This window comes from Gopherus flavomarginatus, chromosome 21 (assembly GCF_025201925.1).
Source record: "Gopherus flavomarginatus isolate rGopFla2 chromosome 21, rGopFla2.mat.asm, whole genome shotgun sequence".
In the NCBI taxonomy this organism is placed as follows: Eukaryota; Metazoa; Chordata; order Testudines; family Testudinidae; genus Gopherus; species Gopherus flavomarginatus.
In genome coordinates this window covers 6004347-6028886 of record NC_066637.1, presented here as the reverse complement: position 1 = coordinate 6028886, position 24540 = coordinate 6004347, and the positions used below count along the sequence as shown (strand labels likewise).

At 46.1% G+C, this 24540-nt stretch overlaps 1 protein-coding gene across 2 annotated transcripts in view; it reads left to right on the top strand.

The window, feature by feature from the left end:
* The first annotated feature begins 11313 nt into the window (after positions 1-11313).
* The window catches only part of SKI (SKI proto-oncogene), a 138928-nt gene continuing 125701 nt past the window's right edge, over positions 11314-24540 (top strand). The window contains exon 1 of one of the 2 annotated variants that reach the window (XM_050931747.1): positions 11314-12423. In XM_050931747.1, the coding sequence (XP_050787704.1) occupies positions 11512-12423 (912 nt within the window). In that variant the 5' untranslated portion in view covers positions 11314-11511. The remainder of the gene's footprint in view (positions 12424-24540) is intronic. The other variant, XM_050931748.1, reaches the window with a different exon arrangement.

Below are 24540 nucleotides of genomic sequence, written 5' to 3'. Positions count from 1 at the left end.
AGTCACTCCTTTTAAAATCAGCAGGAATGGTGGTCCCTTGCCCTATCTGAAAGTCAAGCCCATTATTCAAATATCTGATATAAATTTAGGGGTGTAACTTTAGAACCCAGGGTTGACCCTTTTGCGAGAAGGGCCTTAGATTTAGGTTATGTTCTTTAAATACATTATATTTAAAAAACTGAATATGGCTAGAAATACTTGCATGTGTTTTTGTTTTAAATTTCAATTAAAGCTGCCTTTAAAACATAAAATTAAACTCTCCTTTGCATTGTTCTGAAGCACAGCACTATAGGATTGTCCCAGCATATGGGCACCAGAAGGAGGTACTTAGCGTAATTGATTAACTTAGTTTCACCAGTGGAGCCCAGTGAAGGTGCAAAAAAAAGTAAGCCTCAGTGGGGAAAAGTGACTTATCTTCTTCCCCCTCAGTGTTCTAATTGCACAAAGTAAGTGGGGACTAAATCTGTGTTGGGGGTGGACTCTGTCCTCAGGGAGTTTTTGCTTTATACATGCTACTTGTTTGCTGGATTGCACTAAAATTAAAGATGCTGTTTTGCCTGTGCAGCTGTTTGAGTGAAGTGACATGAAAGTAACTAAAATGTAGGGGACTCAGCTTTGGATGTGGGTGTGGTTGCTTTTCTAACTTCCTTAATGCTGGAGGGCTGTATACACAAAAATCTTCACTAATCTCTGAGCTCAGTAGGTTATTGATCCCTACTGCAATACCGGCTGACTTCCCCTGCAGCCTGCCTGATACAGCGTGTGTGTTAGAAGATGCCCCAGGAATGGTCAGAGGGGAACCCAGATGCAGTTCCTGCTGCACTTCCCATGAACTCCTTTCACTGTGCAGCAGTAATGAAACTGCAGGCGATCAGAGCAGGTCACCAGAGTACACCATGGACTGAGAGTACATGTCCAGGATAAGGTGTGCTCTTTGAGTAATTGGCTGGTGATTTGTAAAAACTGTCTCCTGTTCTTACTGACAAAATGAGAACAGCTGGTGGCTGCAGTTAAAGAAAAAAATAGGATTAGTGTATTTTTGCTAAAGTTACATTTTTAGTCTGGTAACAATCAGTGTATTAAAAACCAAAAGCCTAGTTAAATACCTCTGAAAACTGGGCCCAAGTGTCTCAATGAAGCATTTCTTAGGGTCCAGTTTTTTCTGATAGTTTGAACATCAGCCTGCTAAACCCAGAGTTGTGAGTTCAATCCTTGAGGGGGTCATTTAGAGAAGTGGGGTAACAAAGAAATGTCTGGTGATTTGTCCTGCTATGAGCAGGGGGTTGGACTGAGGTCCCTTCCAACCCTGATATTCTATTAGTTAGACTTAGGCCTGGTCTACACTATGCGTTTTTAAACCGATTTTAGCAGTGTTAAACTGATTTAACGCTGCACCCGTCCACACAACAAGGCCCTTTATATCGATATAAAGGGCTCTTTAAACCAGTTTCTGTACTCCTCCCCGAAGAGAGGAGTAACGCTGAAATCGGTATTTCCATATTGGATTAGGGTTAGTGTGGCCGCAAATTGATGGTATTGGCCTTCAGGTGGTGTCCCACAGTGCACCATTGTGACTGCTCTGGACAGCAATCCAAACTCGGATGCACTGGCCAGGTAAACAGGAAAAGCCCTGCGAACTTTTGAATTTCATTTCCTGTTTGCCCAGCGTGGAGCTCTGATCAGCAAGGGTGGTGATGCAGTCCCAAATCCAAAAAGAGCTCCAGCATGGGCCATACGGGAGATACTGGATCTGATCGCTGTATGGGGAGACAAATCTGTTCTATCACAGTTCCGTTACAGAAGACAAAATGAGAAAGCATTTGAAAAAATCTCCAGGCTATGATAGACAGAGGCCACAGCACAGTGCTGTGTGATAAGCGTAACGGAAAGCCAAAGAATCAAATGGACGCTCATGGAGGGAGGGAGGGGGTACTGAGGACTCCAGCTATCCCACAGTCCCCGCAGTCTCCGAAAAGCATTTGCATTCTTGGCTGAGCTCCCAATGCCTGTAGGGTCAAACACATTGTCCGGGGTGTTTCAGGGTTTATGTCATCAATTTACCACCACCCCCCCCCGAAAGAAAAGGGAAAAAAATCATTTCTTGACTTTTTTATATGTCACCCTATGTCTACTGCATGCTGCTGGTAGATGCGGTGCTGCGGCAATGAATAGCAGCATCCTCTCCCTTCCCTTCCCCTCCCCTCCCTGGTGGCAAACGGTACAATATGACTGCTATCCATCGTCATCATCAGCCCATGAGGGCTCCTGGCTGGCCTCAGGTGAGGTCAGCCGGGGACGCCTGGGTAAAAATAGGAATGACTCCCGGTTATTCCCGGTAGATGGTAGAGAACGGCTGGTAACCATCCTCATCATAGCAACTGGGGGCTGAGTTCCATCAGCCCCCCCCTTTCATGTCTAAAGAAAAGATTCTGTACTGCCTAGACTATCATAGCAGCGGGATGTTGGGCTCCTCTCTCCCCCACCGTTTAATGTCCTGCCTGGACTATCATAGCAGCTGGAGGCTGTCTCCCCCTTATTTTATCTCACTAAAAAGTCAGTGTTTCTTATTCCTGCATTCTTTATTACTTCATCACACAAATGGGGGACACTGCCACAGTAGCCCAGAAAGGTTGGGGGAGAAGGGAATCAATGGGTGGGGTTGTTGCAGGGGCACCGTTTGCCACCAGCCCTGTGAATGGCATGCAGCTCATCATTTCTGCGGGATCTGACACGGAGCGACTGTGCTCTCTGGTTCTCTGATACACTGGTTCTCTAGTACACTTGCCCCATATTCTAGGCAGGACTGACTCTATTTTTAGATAAACCATAAAGGAGGGATTGACTTAGGGAGTCATTCTCATTTTTGTCTTTGCGCCCCTGGCCGACCTCAGCTAAGGCCAGCCACGAGCACCCATGACAGCAGCAGACGGTACAGAACGACTGATAACCGTCATCTCATCATCAATTTACAATGGCACAGCAGACGGTACAGAACAATTAGTAACCATCTCTGCTACCTTGCAATGGCAAATGAATGCTGCTGTGTAGCACTGCAGTACCGCCTCTGTCAGCGGTATCCAGTACACATATGGTGACAGTGACAAAAGGCAAAACGGGCTCCATGGTTGCCATGCTATGGCATCTGCCAGGGCAAACCAGGGAAAAAGGGCGCAAAATGATTGTCTGCCATTGCTTTCACAGAGGAAGGAATGAGTGACGACATTTACCCAGAATCATCTGCGACACTGTTTTTGCACCATCATGCATTGGGATCTCAACCCAGAATTCCAATGGGCAGGGGAGACTGCAGGAACTATGGGATAGCTACCCACAGTGCAACGCTCCGGAAATCAGCGCTAGCCTCGGTACGTGGACGTACACCGCCGAATTAATGTGCTTAGTGTGGCCACGTGCACTCAACTTTATACAATCTGTTTTACAAAACTGGTTTATGTAAAATTGGAATAATCCCGTAGTGTAGACGTACCCTTAATGTTGAAGTTAATGCACATAGCTGAATTACTCTCCTCTTAGGTGGAGGTTGGTTTCCTGTTTTGATGGTACCCAGTGACTGCTAAGGCCCCAGTTAGGCAAGGCACTGAAGCACCCAGGGTTGAGGCGTCACTGGGGATTTTAAAATAAAGATTGGGAGCTTTTCTAAAGATCAGCTCTAGGAATTATTTTGGGGAAGCTCTGTGGCCTGTTATACGGGAGATCAGACAAGAGGATCACAATGGTCCCTTCTGGCCTTGGAATCAATGCATCTATGGAATCTGCTCAAGTCCCTTTTAATCTCAGTTCTTTGCCGAATCAGGGCCTTGGCCTGCTAGATCCATCAGGCAGAGTCAGCAAGCAACAGGAAGGAAGGAAACAAAACAGAGAGGCAGGATGGTCCTGAGTTAAAGCACTGGACTGGGGCTGCTGCTTTTTGCCCATCGAGGTGTAAACTCTTTGGGGCAAAGACAGTCCCTTGCTATGGGCCTGATCCAGAGCCTGGGGAAGTCAATCAGAATCTTTCTATTGAGTTCAATGGGCTTTGGATCAGGCCGGACAGGCTGGACTTTCCGAAGTGCTCAGCACCCATCAGCACTTACGGACAGGGCTGCCACAGGCTGGGCGTTTTGCGAGATGCACCTGTGCTGGGCAGCCCTGAGCCCACTGCTCAGACTCCATGTTGCACACATGGCTGAGCTGCTGGCAGGAGCCGTAGTTTCTCCCACCACCTACAGATGTTGCTGTGGAGTCCCGCTGAAGCAGGCAGCCCCCTTCCTGTGTGCCACCTTCTGGTTGCTGCCCCTGCTGAATCCAGGAGGAGGCTGACAGGCAGGCAGGGATAGAAGGGAAGGGGGAGTCAATATGAGCTCCAGGCTCCCCTAAACCCCCTGCCCTCCAGAGAGACTCCAGCCCTTGCCTGACACCTTGTCCCACAGAGAGAACCCAACCCCTGCCTCCCAGATGGAGCCTAGAAACCCCAGTTAGCGGCACCCACCAACCTACTTTGACAGCATCCAGCCCGCCAGCTACCTCGGACACCAGAGCACTGCCCCCTTGCTACCCCATACCTCTGCCAGCACATCCTCAGATACCTCCCCACCTTCCCCAACCTCAGAGCTGGCAACTTTTGTGCTGCTCCACATCCAGTCCAGCCCTACCACGGCTTGGGGCAGGACGTGTTGAGCCTAAGCTCAAATTATGGCCACATGCTAATTAGTTGCAAATATGCAAATTAGAGAACTAAAGTGTCATAAAGTGTCATATAACTGGCCAGCTCTGAGTGGCATCTTTACATGTCCCTTTTGCCTTTGTGCTTTCAGATCTCACCTGTCTTCCACCCACTCTCCAGAGCCTGACTCTCCCCAGATGTTTTATGAAATAGTTGCAAGATGCAGTCCTCTTCCTGATAACCTCTGTCTTCCTGATGAGCTGCACATCCGGCAGCACAGAGGACTGACTGGAGCTTATTTTTATGTTTGTGTGTGGAATGTTTCAGGCACAAACACATCCCTCTCCCCACTTGGGAAGATGAAAGGGGTTGGGGAAGTGATGAAGGAACATGCTCCCCAGTCCCCAAATGCTTACAGATTTGCAAGTGAACCAGAAGTGGAGTGGTGGATGGAATGAATTGCCTGTTAAATATGGAAAATGGAGTCTGCTTTTCCTTCTGGGCCTTTGGAATCTGTGGGTGGATTGGAACTGGCAGGCAGGGAGCAAACACCCACCCACCATAGGGTTGTGTGGTTCAGAAGTTTACAAGAGCATTTGTGTTCCAGGAGCTGCTGGCCTTGAAGCCAAAGGGAGGGTGGGGCGAGAGAGAGAGAGAAAAACAGTGTGGTGTTAGGGCCCTTCCTCTGAGATTCCACTCTGCCCGCTCCATTTCTGCTTTCTCCAGCTAGAGCGCTGTCGAGCATGAGAGATCTGAATTGGTTGGAGGGGCGGTGGGGGTGTGTGTCAGGGGGATGTGTGTGTGAGATGGTGTGGGGTTTTTTTTGTTTTTTTAACACAGGTCCTGTTCACAGTCCTTCATCAGGGAGGCAAGAGGCTCCAAAACCTGCTGTCACCTTACTCCAAAGTGAGAGCTCTCTCTACTCCCCAGGCCAGTCTCCCCCTCACTACCTCCCTGCTTCTATTAACTCTGCAAAGCCTCTGGGAGACAAACGGACGTTCTACTGTATTGTGGGCGGCGTGAGCGCCAACCTTTTAATGCCTAAACCTGTTAGGAAAAACCACAGCATTGAGCAATTTGATGCTAATCCTTTCCCCTTTTCCAAAGCTGCTTGTCTGAGGATCTCAGTGTGTTACACTCATTCATGAACTAATCCTCCTTCTGAGACAGGGCAGGGTCACTATCCACACTTGCGGATAGAGAAACTGAGGCAAAGAATGAGGAAGGGATTTGCCCAGGGTCACCTACACCTACAGCTCATAGGAGGACAGTGTTCACATACTCAGTTTCCTTCTACCCTATTATTTATCTTTAGGGAGGAGCCAGGGAACTGCTCCTCCCACAACACAACTGCTCTTTGCAGTCAATATTTCCCCTCTCAGCAAAATGAGTCAGATCTCACCTTGACCCAGGTTTATAGTGCGCTGAGGTCCGAGGGAGCCTTTCCATTACTTCGCTGGGCTCAGGATCAGGCCCTGATGCTGTTTTTACAGCAGTGTGTCTTCATTGGCCTCAGTGGAACTGATTCTGATTTAGGGCCTGATTTTGCTGCTGTTAAAGTCAGTCTGGTTTAGGTGACCTAAATGGGAGCAGGCTCTGTGAGAGTGAGATCACGAGCAGGACATATATGTTTGTTAACGGCCTCTCATATTAACTGCGTGAGATTTGTAAGTTGGATTGTCAAGAGTCTAAAGGCGTTAGTGCCCAGACCCCATTGCAAGTCTTCGGGAGATCAGTGCCTAACTCACTCACACACAGGCTCCTTAGACCACTCCAGCTTCATTTATTTATCAGCCTTTCTGTGACCATCAGTAGTGTAGGATCTCAGCAGCTCACAAACATGAATTAATTTTAACCTCTCAGCCTCCCTGGCCAGGCCCAGACTAAAGAATTTTGGGGCCTGTGCACTATAGAAATGGGGAGGCCTCCCCACCTTTCGTAAACAAGATAGCAATCTGCACCATACCCCCCACAAAACTCAGAATGCTCCTCCCACCTCACATACACCCCAACAACCCTCCATCAGCTCCCACTTATCCCAGCAGCCCTGAGAAACATCCCACTCACTTCAAACTCACTCCCAACACTGCCCATTCACTCCATAGCCCCCCAACAACTTACCCCAGCCCCTTATCCCCACCCCAGGATCTTCCTGGCCACTCATTGGTGCCCCCCGGCTCAGCACTCTGCTCCTGTTCCAGGCTAGGGCGGCTCTTCCTGATCCCCCACCGTCCAGCACCTCCACTCTCTCCCTGCCTTGCACTCACAGTCCTGCGCTGCTTGATCACTCCTCCTTTAAGACAGGGAGGCAGCCGGGCCAAACTGGAGTAAGTGATGTTGTGACCTGGCACATGAGGTTACAGTGCCACAGTGGTTTTTGTTTTTGTTTTTCCTGGTAGTCAGGGGCCCTCTGCACATGCAGCGACTGCACCCTGGTTAATCCAGGCCTGCCTGCCCTCAGGGAGTGAGCATTACTCCCATTTTACAGATGAGGAAATGAGGCAAAAAGAGATTAAATGACTTGCCCAAGGCAACAGGAAGTCTCTGGGAGATCTAGAAACAGAACCCAGATGCCCTGTGCCTTAGCCACTAGGCCATCCTCCCTTTCCTTTGTATGGTCCTCTCTCTTCTAGAAATTCCAGTTAGTGTCAGCTTGCCCACAAACAGGTCCTTACAGGATCCAACGGATATGTGAGTAGCAGATACCATCTTGACTGGGAGGAGCCACCTCTCTTAAAATGAACCTTAGTTGTGTTTTTGTTTTGTTTTTAAACATACACTAACGAACCAGTTTCCAGAGCAAAGTGGCTTGTCCATTAACGAGTAAGTTTCCTTCTAAGCATATATTTTTTTCTCTTTAAAAGGATCAGGAACTCTATAGTTGGTTTTTTAATACATCTGGATTTTTCTCTTAGATCTTAATGTATCTAAAACCAGATAGAAATGCAATTAAATCTGTTTTAGGGTATTATTCTGTGTTCTACAACTGTAGCATCGGAGCACCTTCCATATAAAATCAATTCACTAGCAATGTTCTTAGCACTTCTCTCTTTTTGACGTCAAAACTCTGCTTGGGTAAGGGTCTTTCTTTATTCTTCAAATACAGAACACGTTACGATTTGGAAGCAAAAGAACATGTGAGTGGGTGGATCTCATGCATACTTCCTATTATCAGGAGGTAACAGACACAGTCAGTTTCAACCATGTCACATTGAATTTTGTATTTAAAATAATATATTCTTAACCAATGCCTTTATAGATCACTAGCAATACAGCCCAGAATTCTGCCAGTAATCTGTAAGCTTTTTTGCATGACAGATTGTTTTTTAATTGCATACATGTACAGTACATAGCACATTAGGGCCCTGGGTGCTGATTAGTACTGTTAAGCCCTATTATTATTTAATACACCGCTACCCCACTATAACGTGACCCGATATAACACGGGTTCGCATATAGCGTGGTAGCAGCAGGGCTCCAGCAGCGCTTTAAAGGGTCTGGGGCTCCGGCTGCTGCAGGGAGCCCCGGGCCCTTCAAGTCACTGCTGGAGCCATGCTGCCACTACCCTGTGGCTGCTGCAGCGGGACTCAGGCAGTGCTTTAGAGGGTCTGGGGCTCCAGCTGCTGCGGGGAGCCCTGGGCCCTTTAAATTACCACTGGATCCTGCCGCTGCTACCACAGGGCTGCGGCAGCGGGGCTCCGCCTGCGATTTAAAGGGCCCGGAGCTCCCCGCAGCCAGAGCCCCGGGCTCTTTAAATCACTGCAGAAGCCCTACCACTGCTACCCCAATATAATGGCATTTCACTTATAATGTGGTAGGGATTTTTGGCTCCTCACAACTGCGTGTATTGGGGTAGCGATGTATTTGTATTGCGGTAGCACCTAAGAGCACCAGTCAAAGACCAGGACTGCCTTCTGTAGTGCATGAAGTGATATGACAGATGCTAGGCACATGAAGTTCTTTCTTCCTTTGCACTCCCTTTTCATACTTTAAACCCAGATGATTCAACTGGATACATGTGAATGGACCCCCTGGGCCCATCCCTACTAATTCAAATTGCAGGATCAGAGCCCTCTTTTGTGCACATGCCGCACTTTGCTACCGCCAGAATAACAGTGACAACAATATAAGGTAGGGGCTGTAATTTTAAAATTCATTTGTATATTGGCTCATTGAATTGGCTCTGAGCTGGTTAACTTGTAGGCAGTCCCACAATTATAAATGTTAAAATAATAATTAATAAAACGGTTGGACCAAAGTAACAAAAAAAATTTTTTTGAGTGACTGAAACCTCTGAGATTGAGCTCTGAAAATTGTCAAATCAGATGTGAATTCAAAATCTTAGTATCTAAATAGAATTCCATAGGGCATTGTGTTCCCACAGTGATTGATTTTGCCCAGATTTCCTCCTATTTTTGTGTCTGCGTTGATCCTTCAAATTTAACATATCTATTTGAACATTCATCTCTTTACCCATTCCCCCCACGTGTTGTGTTGTTTTATACTTAGATTGTAAGATCTCTGTGGCAGGAACTATATTTTTGCTTTGCTTTGTGTTTTCACAGCACCTGGCACACCAAGGTTCTGGTCCCTAACGGGGGTTCCTAGGCTGGATAACGCTTGTCATGCAGCTCTCTTCTTGTCTGCACATTAGATTTAAAGGAAAATGTTGATTTCTGAAGGGTGGGGGAAACAATCCCTTGTTTCTCTCTTTTTTGTTTTTGAAACTTGTTTCTTGTGTTTGTGTCTTGAGTTGGTTGAAAAGACAATAAAAAAAGAGTTTTGATTGTCGAAAAATTTTGAAATTTTGGCTGTGTAATTCATTGAAAAACCAGACACATTTCAACCAAAATTGTTTGCTTATTGAAAACAGATTTCTGTAGGAAAAGCCTTGAACTCTGGAGAATATCTTCCAGTTCTCATTTGTTTTCATAACAGCAAGAAACTCAGAGTCGAGCAAAAATGGTGTGTATGGACATGGGTATCTTCCGGTAGGTTCTCCCAAACTAAGTAGGGCTGAATGGGGTCAGTGATTGCCTGGGAGACTTGTTAGGAAAATCTTGGTGCTGAAGGAAGTGGTGTTAGTGATTCAGTAGAGGGTGCTCTTTCCTCTGAGTCAGTGTACAGCAATGCTTAGGGTGGCTCTGCGGTCTTTCGCATGAGTTGTGAAAGGGAGGTCCTCCATTAGTCATGGCCCTTAAAGATTGCAGGCTACCTTTTGACTGGACAAATTTAATTTTTCTGTCCTAAAATACCCCTGCAGTTTCAGCTGAAAATGTATTTTCTCTGTTTGTTCTCCACTGTGTTTGTATTACAGCAGGCTATGCCATGTAGTGTGTGTGTGTTCCAGCTATACATTGTGTATTTGTATTATGCATTTACATTGGGCATATGTTTTGCACTATTCATATGTGTGTGTGTCTTGTTTTACACATTCCATGTGTTTTGTGCACATTCCATGTATGAGTGTCTGTATTTTGTGCTTGTATTAAATGTACATGTTTTATGTTTGAAGACGTGTTATGCATAAAATTTGTGTATGACCGTATTTGTGTTACATCTATACGTTAGGTGCATATCCTGGTGTTGCATGCATGCGTGTGCGTATATTTTGTGTCACGGGTGTACTCGTCTTGAATTACACACACATGGTGTATGTATGTTTTGCAACTTTTGTGTTAATTGCATGTACCCTGTGTTTGTTGCAGGTACCTTGCGTGTATGTGCTTATGTCAGGCACACACTTTTAAAAAAAAAGACACCCTCCAACACAGTACATAATCAAGACAAAGCAGAAAGAAAAGCCACAGAGAAAAGCCCTCGCCCTCCCGCCCCCTTACTTCCTCGCTGGCAGGTCTGTGAACCCAGCACTTTACTCTTCTCCAGCCCGGCTGCTCAGGGCTTGTCTGTGCAGAGAGGCTCCGCGGGGGGAGGCGGCCCGGTTCCTGGAAGAGCCCAGCCTGGGGAGTTGGTCACATTCTTGGCTGCCATTCAGTGGCTGAGGCAGACACCAACAAACAGGGGCGGGCGGGCGCGCGGGGAGGGAGGAGTGAGCGCGCGGCGGCACGAGCTCCGCTCCCCGGCGCTCGCAGTCGCTGCTGGGGAGAGGAGCGGGGAGGATGTGCGCTCGCTGCCTGCAGCTCCCCGCAGCCCGCTAGAAGAGGGAGCAGAGCAAAGCAAGAACTGAAAGCCGAGGAACCCTTCCCGAGCCAGCCGGGGACCGCACGGAAAAGCGGGAGGGAGGAGCCCGCCTCTGTCTGCAGCCCCCCCTCCGCCACTGTATTTTTTTTGGAAGTGCAAAAGATTGCGGCCGGGGGAGCTTTTAAGACAAACAAAATAGTGCAACGTTTTTTTTTCCTCTTGCCTCTCCTTGCACGGACCAGGCTTTTTTTGGGTTCCCCCTTCCCCTCGGCTTCGCTGGATATGGACAGCCGGGAGGCCGCCGCCGCAGAGCCGCAGCCCGCGCGCGTTTGAGCCCCCGGGGCTGGACTTTCCTGGGGTTTTGTTTGGGGGTGGGGGCGGCCGGGAGAGCGCGTGCTGGAGGCGTGGGGGGCGGGGTGGGCCCGGTGTGCTAGGCGGGAGGGTGGCCGGGCTGGGCGGCTGGACTCTCTGCTCCGCCGGGGCAGCGGGGGAGACGCGGCGCTGGTGCAAGTGCCCCCGGGCCGGAGGGAAGGGGCCGGGCACACGCGCCCCGCGGGGACACTCAGCGACAGCGGGGGTGGGGGCCGGCTGACCCCGGAGGCGAGGCAGGGCGGGTTCATGTGTTGGCCCCGGGCTTAGTGGAGTCGGACCCGGGGCTTTTCTGTCTTTCTCTCTGGTTGTCGGTCGGGGCGGTGAGGGGCTGAAAGATGGAGACTGTCAGTCGAAGCAGCTTCCAGCCGCATCCCGGGCTGCAGAAGACCTTGGAACAGTTTCATCTGAGCTCCATGAGCTCGCTGGGTGGCCCGGCCGCCTTCTCCGCCCGCTGGGCGCAGGAGATGTACAAGAAGGACAATGGCAAAGAGCCGGCGGAGCCCGTCCTCCACCTGCCCCCCATCCAGCCCCCGCCCGTCATGCCGGGCCCCTTCTTCATGCCGTCGGACCGCTCCACGGAGCGGTGCGAGACCATCCTGGAAGGGGAGACCATCTCCTGCTTCGTGGTGGGTGGGGAGAAGCGGCTCTGCCTGCCCCAGATCCTGAACTCCGTGCTCAGGGACTTCTCCCTGCAGCAGATCAACTCGGTGTGCGACGAGCTGCACATCTACTGCTCCAGGTGCACGGCCGACCAGCTGGAGATCCTGAAAGTCATGGGCATCCTGCCCTTCTCGGCCCCCTCCTGCGGGCTCATCACCAAGACGGACGCCGAGAGGCTCTGCAATGCCTTGCTCTACGGGGGCACCTACCCGCCCCACTGCAAGAAGGAGTTTTCCAGCACCATCGAGCTGGAGCTCACCGAGAAGAGCTTCAAGGTGTACCACGAGTGCTTTGGGAAGTGCAAGGGACTCCTCGTGCCAGAGCTGTACACCAACCCCAGCGCTGCCTGCATCCAGTGCTTGGACTGCAGGCTCATGTACCCGCCTCACAAATTTGTGGTCCACTCGCATAAATCCTTGGAGAACAGGACTTGCCACTGGGGCTTTGACTCGGCGAACTGGAGGTCCTATATCCTCCTCAGCCAGGATTACACCGGGAAAGAGGAGAAAGCAAGGCTGGGCCAGCTCTTGGATGAAATGAAGGAGAAATTTGACTACAGCAACAAATACAAGAGAAAAGCACCCAGGGTAAGTGGCACCTGATTTTTGAGGACGAGGGTGGGGACATTCGTCTACAGTTTCAGGGATCTCCCGGTAACCATCTTTGGTGGCCCCTTTGCCTTCAAAAGCATGCAGCGGTCTAAACGTGCTGTGAAATCAAAGTGGAAGAGCGTTCTTAGAAACTGCACTTTGCTTTCTTGTAGGCTTAAATTGTTCTTGGTGCCTTTTAGGTTTTACTTAAAATACTTCTACTCTTCTGTGTCTTCTTTGAATTGTACACTAGGGACCTAATCCTGCTGCCCTTGCTCCCCCCATACTTTCACTGGGAGACCGGCCAGGACTTTGGGGTCAGAGCGTGAATGGGGAAGCATGGAAGCTGTGGCAAGGACAAATAACAGGAGTAGTTTGTTCTTTACAGAAATGCATACAACTCCCCTCCTGATGTGTGTGTTAATAAATTGATCAGGTCTGGGAACAGAGACGAAATGATCTCCACGCATCGATGGGAATGAAATGTGACTGGTTACAGGGGTGCATAGGAAAATTTCTGACAATAGGTCAGTATACTAGTAGCCTGCATTAGCGACTGGCGTGTGAACGGAGAAGACTATGCACATTGTCTGAATCCTACGAGCAGACTGGCTTTTGTGTATTGGATTTTGTGTACATCCAGTGAATGAGTCTGTCTAGAGCCAACTGCAGCAGCCTCTAAGAAATGCCATGCCGTGTTGACTCTGCCCATCCAGACTGCTAAACCACATTTATTTTAGGTTGCTCTTTTTTTTTTTTTTTCAGTCTGAGCAGCCTGAATCCCCAGCGTGTGGGTGGGTGGCAGGCCGTGGTGGCCCTTGGCACCAGTCCTGATCAATGGGCAGCAATGCCACAGGGCCCTGAGAACTTCCTCGCAGACACCAGGATGTCTGGCTCACTGGCGGTGGTGTAATTGACTGTGGGATGAGCAGCATACTGTCCACCCCCCTTTCCTCCCCACACGCACACCAAAAAAAAAAAAAAAAGCAAACAGGAAAAGTCGAGTTAACTCCTTCCCTTGAGTTCTACTGCACTGGCTTGTTGGGTGGGTTTTGTCTTATTTTGTTGGGGATTTTTAGCTGCTGGAGTTGCAGGGTGCACAATGCTAGGGACAAACCCAAAGAGAAGCATTTAAAGCCTGTTGTGAATGGGCAGGGAGATTCTCATCACTTCCCAAATGCTTGTTTTAAACACTCTCTCTTTAACTTCCTTTTTTAAATATCCAGACTTATGAAGCGCTGTGCACACAAAGCTGCACTTGGCCCAGCTATCTTTGGGAGGCCCAGTTAATTCAGCTTCTTGCCTCTAGATTTTCTCTCTTTTTTTTAAATCAGTAACTAGACTCCTCCTACCTCTGGTTCCTCAATTCCCCTCCCCAGAGCTGGAGGGTCAGAGCCATTGTGGCAGTGTTGTGCTGTAATGAGCCACATTATCGCCATAGTTGGAGGTGGATGTGTTTTTAATGGCTTGTCTGTCCACTGCTAATCATGCGCTAAGATGGCATGGTGGGATTGACTGTCTGCGGATGTGTGGGGAGGGGAAGGGGGGGACAGGAGGGGGTGGGGTTGTGAGGCTGAGGAAGCAGGATTTTTGGGGTGAAGCAACCTTGCTATGATTGTGACATCCCGCCCAGACCACCTCTCCCCACTTCCCTCTCCTACTCCCAGAAAGGTGTGTTTTGAATATTACCTGGGTCAGTCCCATATTGGTTGATTCCCTACCCCATTTCCATAGCTGACCCCTTTCACTTGATGAATTTCGAACCTTAAGTGGTGTCATTTTTTTCCCTCACAATGGTTTTTATGGAGTTTTACCCTGTTTTTAGCAATATCCAGAATGCTTGACTGGAGGTAGGTGGAGGGAGGAGCACGACAAGTTTAGACACAAGAGGCAACATTTTTCAAAAGTGGTTACTGAACTTGGGGTGCTTTGATTTGTTGACTTTTTTTCTTTTTAGGGGTGGAGCCCAACTTGAGATCCCACCCCAAAAGGGACTACACTTTCTCAGAAAGCGCTGAGCACTCCTGGCTTCAGATGAGGCTGTGGGAAAGGTGCACAGCACCTCTGACAAATCAGGATCAAGGGCACTTAACATTTTGGCATCAAAAATATTAAATAATCAGTGGCTACTTTGGAACATTTTGCCAAAATGCATTTATGTGATAAAATTCCCAGGGTGTTGGCTTTCAAAATGCAATATTGTAAGGGGTGGGTGGTGTCCGTGTGTTCTGGGGATAGGGTGGAGAAGGGGGAATATTTTATCTCAGTTCCTGTGCAGAACTGGGCTAAGTTTCAAGGCTTTTGCGTTGGCTTCAGGGCTCCTGTATAAATACAGTGCAGTCTTGAAGAGACCCTGTCAACAACTTACCTGGCAGACCAGATAGAGTTTTGGAATTGCCTTAGTTCACTTATGTTTCCTTTTTCTCCAGCCTTTTTCCATCAGATGTAGCCAACGGGATATCATATGTTAAGGTCGTTTGTGTTGTAGCATTTGCAGATAATTATGGAGAGATTCAGTCTAGCTCAAGGGCTGCTAGACTGTGGCCAGAGGCAAATAACGGTGGAGTAAATTTTAGGTCACCTCAGCAAGGAAATGAAAGGAAGATCTTGCCTTTGGCTTTGTGTGGTTGTGTTTATCACTGTCTGCCTGCATGTTTGTGTGTCTCTCTGGCTGTGTGTATGGTGTTTGTTTGTGGATAAATGTGTGAAGCACATGTGTCTGTGTTGCCTTGCTTTTTTGTGTGTGTGTGTGTGCTTGTGTCACTTTGTTTTGTCATACATCCATTTGTGTACATATACATGTGTGATGTGTGCCTTTTGTGATTTGGTTGAATTACTTTGTCTCAGTTTCATGATGGGTCTGTGGATATATGTGTTGGTCTGTGTGCTGCTAGTCTCTGGGGTGTTTGCGGGTGGAGGTATCTCTGCTGCTCTGTCAGCATGACTGTATGAAGTGCGCTATATGTCTGTCTGTGTGATTGTGTAAGGAGGTGTGGTGTCTGTGGTTTTGCTCCTCCCAGGAGTGGCTTGGTCTAGAGCTGCAGTGCAGGTGAAAGCCTCATGCAGGGGACAGTGGGTTAAAGCCACAGATTTGAGGAAGCTCTGAACTCTGCAGCACAGCAGAGCAAGTCCCTCCGAGTCTGTCACTTTTTTTCCTTCCCTTTTCTTTTTAGTTTTATTCCTTTTTATTTCCTTAATCTCTGGTCTGTTTTCCCTCTGCATTGACCTGTGAGCTTCTTTGCATACACTCCACCCTTAACCTTCACCTTCCCACCACTTCCCAGAGCTTCCTCTTCTCTTAAGCTCTTTCCTGTTTCCCCTCATCCTTTGCCCTTGTCCTATCCCCTTCTGCCTCTCCTTGTCATCTGGTTTCTCCCCCTCTGCCCCTGCTCTCCCACTTCCTCCTGGCATTGTTTTCTGTTCTCCCTGCTCCTTTCCTGGTCTCCTGCCGCTTCCTTTGGTTTTATGTGTGTGTCCTAGTCTCTTCTCCTTTTCTCCATTAGTTTGTTCTCTCCCCCTTCCCTCCCACTGTGTCTGGAGTGGCGCTATTCAAACCACGGCGGCCAAGTTCTGGGTTTTGTGAACTAAGATTTAAAAACTTCCAGAACTGCAAAAATGGGTTCCATAAATTGAGAGCCATGGTTTCTTTTGGTATAGTTGCATAGAATCATAGAAACATCGGACTGGAAGGGACCTTGATAGGCTTTCTTGTCCAGTGCCCTCTACAGAGACAGCACTAAGTATTATCTAGACCATCCCTGGCAGATGTTTATCTAACCTGTTCTTACAAATGTCCAGTGACAGAGATTTCACAACTTCCCTAGTTAATTTGTCCCAATACATTAGGAAGTTTTTCCTAATGTCCAGCCTTAATCTCCCTTGCTGCAATTTAAGCCCATTGCTTCTTGTTCTATCTTTAGTGGCTAAGGAGAACAATTTATTACCTTCCTTTTTATATCAGCCTTTTATGTGCTTGGAGTCTGTTATCATGTCCCCCCTCGGTCTTCTCTTCTCCAGACTAAATAAAACCCATTTTTTTCATCTTTCCACATATGTCACGTTTTCTAGACCTTTAATCATATTTGTTGCTCTCCTCTGATTTTTCTTTCCTCTCCAGTTTGTCCACATCTTTCCTGAAGTGGGGTGCCCAGAACTGGACACACTACTTCAGTTGAGACCTCCATGGTATCCTCTGGCCAGTATAGGCCAGGCCTGTATCGCCATCCCCATCTCTCCTGCTCCATGGCTGTTCCCCTTGCCCCATCCTGGTGTGCTGTCTGTCTGCTTTCTGCATGCCAACATGTCTCCAAAGTGTCTGAGCTACTAAAGCCTCAAAAGAGGGCTTTTAATCTTTTTTGATTGGTGGACAGTCTCCAGTAGAACAGTGTGGGATCCTGTCCCTCTGCCCCATAACACTTTCTGTGGGTCTTTGAACTGAGCACAGCCTGATCATGCTTTAATATCCCCCCTCCCCTTGCATTTCGGAGCTAGACTTTTTTTTTTATTATTTTTTTTAGCAAAACTACATAGAATTAGAGACTAGGGGGATAAGAGAAATCCGTGCACACTCCCACACACACCAGTGCTGCAGTGTTCCCATGGCTCAGATCCCAGCATTTCTATGAAGTCGCTGTGAGCTAGAAGTAGCATTTTGGGTATTGACATGTAAATGAGCACAGTAGGCCTTCCACTTTATTTAGCAGTTCCTCCAAATCCAGCGTTGCTGCCACATCACAGAGCTTTCTCAACTGCAGTAAGGTTTAGCCAGGTCAAGTGTGCAGCCAAATCAAAGGACAGAAATTAGTCACGGTGAAATAATGCAGCTCTGAGTGACATTGTAAGATAGCTGTGGCCACTTAAGTACTTCACAGCTGTCATTGTGTTGCACACTAGGGCCACCCAGAACTTCACAGTGGCAGCAGGGATAAAATCCAGATCCTTCTGCTCCAGTGGTGCAGGTCCCTGCTACCTAGAGAGGAATCTCTTTCAGTTGCTAGGAATATATGGCCTGTGACATGCACTGTAGAGAACTTGTGGTTCTGCCCAGGCAATGGCATCCAAACTACTATCTAGTCCATCACTAAATGGATTAGATAAAAGTCGATGGGGAATTCTGCCTGCCTAAAGACTGCAGGATTAGGCCCATTATTATTATATATAACACTGAAATGACTCATTGCATTATCTGACTATTAAAAATGTTATTTGAAAATCTTCAATAAAAACCAAGATGGCCACCAAAGCAGAAATCAGCAATGGCTTGGAGCTACAGCTTAAGCTTGGTATCATTTTACGTCTCAGAAGCTAAGCTCCAAAAATGATACCAAGCTTAAAGCAAAATCCTGTGTATTTGTGGAGATGTCCGTGTTTTAAGCAGGCATCAGCTATTTTTTTTCCCAGCAGTGGAAACTGATTTACAGATGTTGTGGATTGAGAAGTAAGATGTGCGCGCGCGTGTGAATATCTTGCAAATAATGAAATGAGGATTCTGAGCTGACTTCTGTTCTCAGTTGCTATAAATTAGTTCACCCTGATAGAAGTCACTGAAGTTAGACCTCTGATATTTTTTTTGGCAGGGATTTTGGGTGCCTAACTCCCTTCCTTCTGCTCTTTGGAAAATCCCAATGTTAGAATGGCAGAGATTTGTTCTCTATGTGGCCTATTCTGACTCACCATTTCTGTGGCTCATGGACTCAGGACTTGGACCTGTCCAAGGCTTCAGTACACTTTTGGGACAAAGTTAAACACAGTTTAGTCTTGACTACATTGCAGGGACCCAATATCTGAACTACTACTTAGGATTTGAACATGGTTGTTGCTGGCAGGGATCTAACTTGATCTTGTTAACCAGTGAGGGCATATTTTTGTTTCTTGGGGTCTGTGTTTAGATTGGCGTTACCAAAGCCTGCCATACACTATCTGGAGGTGTCTATACTAGGCTTCAGAGCATGTCTAGACAACACAGTGGTTAAAATGCTGGCAGCTGCTTGCACTTTATCTATGCTACATTTTTCACCATTGCTAGAACTCTGGAAAGTTTTAAGCTAACCCTAGTATTGATGAGACCATGTTTTGGCTACCATGGTTCTTAGGAATAAAAAATCCGTGTCTGCTCTGATTGGGGAAACCATGCTATAGAACATTTCAAGTGGCAATGTTGTTTTGACACAATTGTAGTTAGCATGATCTTGATTCCAGTTTGAAGAGGACCTCTGTCACAACTCTGCACAGTCAAAAATTGTGCATGTCTGCAGCACTAGCAGTGTGACGTGTCTGATGGTGGGAATTCGCACTGGTGGCTTGGCACATGCTCTGGCTAGATATCACACATAAAAATCCATCTCAAAGTGCATCATTCAGACCTAGTGCTGTCTAAGCCAGGTTTAATTCTTCTTTTCAAAGACAGTAGCAAGCTTTGGGCTCTACAGTATAATACTTTGCCCAGATGCAACGCCCATTGAAGTCAGTGGGAGTTGTATCATTATCTCAAATGGGAGGATTTAGCCTTAGAGACCCTATCTCTGAGCTCTTGGAAAAGAAAAATAGTTAAGGAATGAACACTGGTGACTTATATAACACTGCTTCCTAGGTAGTGTAGTTATAGAATACTAGCAGTCAATAGGACTACTTTATTTTGGTTGACTGGCTGGACAAGGCACATAAATCAAATTGACCTCCAGATAAAGAAACATTATCTAAAAAAGTAATAGTTTAGCATGTTTGTGTTTGAACTTGTGGGCTTCATTATTAAATGACATTTATTTGACTATTAACAAACATAACTGTTGGGTTTTTTTAATGCATTTTTAAAAATATTTTCTGAATTTGGGCAGTAAACACTGACATTTTGGGGCACAAAATCTTTGCATTTCATTCTGCTGCTCCAAGCTAAAAGGTAAACAGTAGTCTTCAGTCTGCAAAGAGATTGGAAAATAATGGGATTGAGTTGATACTGTGTTATTTTACCTTGGAAAATTATTATTGAAATGCATAAAATTCAGTATGGGCAACAGTGACTGCTCAGTGAAGATATGTGTGTTCTCCCTCCACCGCTTAGCTCCTTAAATATTTTTTTTTGCAAAGATTTAAACTCAGATTATAGTTTAAAAATCCCAAGTCTCTGTGACATAAGGATAGTTTGGGGCTAGTTCTACAGTTCTCACTCATGCAGTCAGCAGACAAAGTAACTGAAGCCTATTTGCCCACAAACCACAGAAATACTGTAGTTGTATCAAACTCCTTCCTGTACTTTGACTGTTGAGCCATCCTAGAGTGGGGCCCTAGAGTCATGGGGGCAGATTTTGATCTCATTACACCCATCTGAATCCAGATTAGCTCCGCTGAAGACAGTATTCTGGATTTACATTGGTACTCATTAGCTACATCTGAGAGCAGAGTCTGGAGCTGTGTTATTACTTTAGTATATCTGCTTTGGGAAATGCAGATCAAAATTGGGGTTTCATTTTCAGAAGTGCACTATGGGTCTGCTAGTGAAAACACTTACTAAAGGTAAAAGGATGGATAGTGCTTACTGCTGTAAATTGTCCCTCTGTCCTCAGACAGAAAGGACAGTGTTACATGCAGGAATTGGGATTTAAGATTGCTGTTAGGTGTTTAGATTTTAGTTGTTAAATAGAGATTTTTGGAGCCTAGCAAATCTCCCCTCAAAAGCTGGAGTAAGGGCCATACTTTTTCCAGTACTAATGTAGATACCATAAACTTGCATGCAGATGGTATCAAATGTAGTTTTATAATTCGTTGGAGTGGGCATGTTCTTAATTATGGGGAAGCCTGCTGGCTGATGGACAATAGCCTTTCTGCACTGAGCTAAGTGTATTGGTTTTACTTGTTCTTGGATGAGAGAACAAAAACACAGATTGATACGAATTTGGGCCCCATTCCTGCCACTGTTCTGTAATGGAACTCCCCTTGAAACCAATGGGAATTCCCACGAGTGAAGCTCATATCATTGGCTCAGTCAATGGTTGGCTGCTATCTCGTCTAATCGGGCTTTTCCAGGCTGAGGATGTAGTATTAAAGCGACAAGCTGTATAATCACCTTGTCTGCTCAATAAGGACCTGATTCTCTAGCTCTTTTTTACACCGAGTAGTCCCAGCAGTCCCATTAAAGTAAATGGAAATACGCAAGTACATATTACGTGCATAAGTAATTGTTGCAGCATTATACCTTAGGCTTAGAGTAAACAATGACCTGCCCTTGTTGTGTATTGATTTATATGCAGTTACCTTCGCACATGCTTTGTGGAGAATAGGATCTCTTCTTAGTTTTCTTTTCTTTTCAGTAATGTTTCTTTTGCTTCAGAATGTGTGGTATGCTCACCCCTTTTCTTGCAAGCAAGATTGCTGGGTTGTTAACATGTTTATTTATTCATTTTTAATAGTGTGGCCTTGTATATCCTCCATTTTGCCCTGTGGAGGATTTAGGTGGTATGCTAGGAAGACTTGCACCTCTGTACCTTTGTTCTTTAGCCTCTGCTCAGCCTCAGTCAGTAGTATCAATTTAAAGAATTAGGTCATTCACTTGGAGTGGTTCTTGATTTCTCAAGCCCTTTTCACCAGCCAGTTTGTGTAATGTCTGTCTGAAACGTTGAGTAAGGGCATTGAAATAGCAGACAGGATATCGAGTGTTAGGAAGTCTGGGTTAAGTATAACAGAGACTTTTTTGGCTGGCGCAGAGGGAGCAGTCCCTTCAGCTCAATTACAGAGCAGTCGCTCTGGAAGCTGGAGTCTCTGGTTTTAGCCCCCATGGTGACCACGCTCCCCACATATAATTGTGTATGTGTGTTGTTCTCTGCTAGGTTGTGTCTGCATTTCTTTTGCAGATTACTGTTCTCTGGGTGGCACTGAAATTGTTACACAAGCTGTAATAATGTCTCTCTTTCTAAGGATTGCATAAGTTTAGGATGATTTCTCCACTGGGAGAATTATGCAAGTTTAAACTGAAATGTATTTAGAAAGCTTTGTGTGTTTGTTTTCTGACTTGCAATGCAGAGAATGATTTATTTGCATCTTTAATTGGACAACATCTGCTGGCGTTGGGAGGGAAAACAGTTCCATGTCTTTCACTGCTATAACCCTCATTCTCCCATGAACACTTTCCCCACCCCCAATTGAATTCCATCGTTCACTGCATTATGTCTACCATAGGCCCTGAGTATGTGTAGAACAGACCCTAATACCCAGGAAAAGTCAAGTGGGCCAATAGATTGGAGGCTTCTCTGGGCAGGGACCTCTTCTTTTTCACAGCGTGTCTGTATAGCTGCAGTACATGTCAACGGTGCTGTTAAAATCATAAATAACACCACCACATAGTTTTTCTCAGTCTTTGGGTTTTCCTGCTTTGATGCGGAAGTTGTTGCCTTTATTACTGGTGTTAGCCAGAAGAGACCAGTGAATGAGGCTTCCGACCCTGTAAATAATGAAAGGGCTTGGAGTGACTTCTGTGATTCTTCTTTGATTAGTGGAAAACTGTCTTGTTTGTTTTCATTGGGCTAGAAACCTTTCATGCTACTTGGTGCAGAGATGCAGGTGGGAATCCAGCACTCGGATTCATAGAATATTAGAGTTGGAAGAGACCTCAGGAGGTCATCTTGTCCAATCCCCTGCTCAAAGCAGGACCAACACCAACTAAATCATCCCAGCCAGGGCTTTGTCAAGCTGAGCCTTAGAAACCTCTAAGGATGGAGATTCCACCACCTGCCTAGGTAACCCATTCTAGTGCTTCACCACTCTCCTAGTGAAATAGTGTTTCCTAATATCCAGCCTAAGCCTCCCCCTCTGCAACTTGAGACCATTGCTTCTTGTTCTGTCAGATAATTGTTCTGTTGAGAGAGAAATTTCTATTGCTAGAACTTTTTGAGGATATGTCTACACTGCAGTAAAACACCCACAGCTGGCCTATGACAGTTGACTCAGGCTTGGTATGCAGGGCTATAAAATCTCAGTGTAGACATTTGGGCTTAGGTTGGTGCCTGGGCTTTGCACCCCCGCCTCAGCCCCATGGGGTTCTGGAGCTCTAATAACTACATGGCAATTCTATTGCCCTGCAGCCCTAGACCCTGAGCCTGAGCCTGCAGCCATAGGTGTTTTATTGTAGTGTCGACGTACCCTAAGAAACTAAAATATCTTTTAGGTCAACTCTGACCCAAGCCATAGGGTGTTTATTTGGCTGGATCCAGTACTTCAGCCTGATCTGCGCCAGTGGTTCCCAGGACCCATGCAGAGTCCCATTGTTAGTCTCTAAGGTGCCACAAGTACTCTGCATTGTTTTTATTGACTTCACTGAAACTCTGGGCAGGCAAAAGGATCTGCCCATTCAGGGATTACATTGCAGGATTGGGACCTTAGTCACTGTTGTCTCTGGTTGTTTACTAGTAGTGACTTACTGTATGTTATTGGCGCTCTGGGCGTCTTGAATTGCATGCATAAAACTTGCAGATGCTTTTGCAACATCTTTCTAGTTAACTAAATCATTTCTGTGGAGCATTAAAATGTACGTATTGCATAGTGATGCTGTTGCTCACGGAAACAATTATTGTTACAGCATACGCTGGAAACCATCAATTACTCTTAAGGAAAAAAGCAAGACAACACTATGGAAGATACAGTTCTCTAAGGTTGTTTTGGTGTTTTATTTGACAAGTATCCTTTATTTAAAAAAAAAAAAAGTTGATCAGCTCTGTGTATTTAAACAGGAAAATAAGCGTTTTAGCTTTCACTGCGTCTAGTTTGTAACCTAAAATTAAAAGAAAATTCTTGAAATCAACACCTTAATTAATGGGCCTGAAAAGCAAAATTTATAGTACGAGGACAGTATTTTGCTGTGATTTTCAGCCTTCATTGATTTCAGTGAAGTTACTCCAGATTTATTCTGGTGTTACTGAGATCAGAATTTGTCCCTTTAGCATTCATGAGATGCGGTTTCCTTTTATGCTTGTGTCTTCCTTCTTGATAAATGTATTAGAGTTCAAAGATAGTAGGCATTTGTTTTAAAAATACTCAGCAGCATTATGGACCTGATTCTCCATCCCTTACCCAGCAGCACTCCCAGTGAAATCAATGGACCTGGTTGTCCTCTTCTTACGCTGGCATGAATTAATTTACAATGGTGCAAATCTGACATAAGTGAGATGAAAATCAGGATAAATGAGTACAGACTGCAGCATGAGGTCCATTACTGATATTCCATTATTCCTATTTTGTCACTAATAAGAAACATACCGTACAATAAGCCCGTGAATTCCTGTAGCAAAAGTTTAGCTGTACTTGGCTTTTTGCCTTCCTCTTTTGTCACAGGAGTTTAGTTTTTGCAAAATCAGTGAAGGGTATTAAACTGAGGATGAGGTAGGCACATCTTCCACACAGATCTCTGCGCCAGGTTCAACAGTAAAGTGTATTATAAAATGGGTGTAAGTGATAAAGTGGCGTAACTTGTATCAACTTAGCATTCGGTGGGTGTGCAAAAAGGTGCAAAGGGTGTAAGACTCACAATATTTGGTGTTTTCTTAAAGCCTCAGCTCCTGGAGGCATATGACTATTTTAAAATCTCCTCCACTTTTTTTTTAAGTAAATTTCTAGACGTGGTTGTGGAGAAAGGCTGTAAAATGTGACCCCAGTAATGGTTCAAAAACCAAAAGGCTATGAAAAAGAATCCCAAATCTAATGACTTTTTTAAATCAGCCTCATGAGTTTTAGGGGCCTGAGTCATGATTTTTGAATGCTTGGAATTGGCAATACTGTAAAATTTCACCCATTTTCAGAGCAGCTTACGCCCAAGATGTGACTTATACCACCACTTATGTCATCATCGAATTTGTCCATGTGTCTTTAAGGAAGTCAGGGCTTTTTCAAGTTTAAAAAAGAAAGACAAAACCCAGCCGTGATGAGTCTTGAATGAATGGCATCTGCACACCTGTTTAATATTAAGATCAAGCATTCAGTGCTTTGTGGCTTTAGCTTGAAATTCAAGTTCCTTTGAGTCATCCCTTTCGTCTTTTGTTTGGGTGGAAAAAAGGAGTGGCAGCAAATGGCCTGCAGCTAAGAAATGAAAGAGTTGAATTAATTTTTAGAAATAAGTTAGTCTTGGCATTTGGA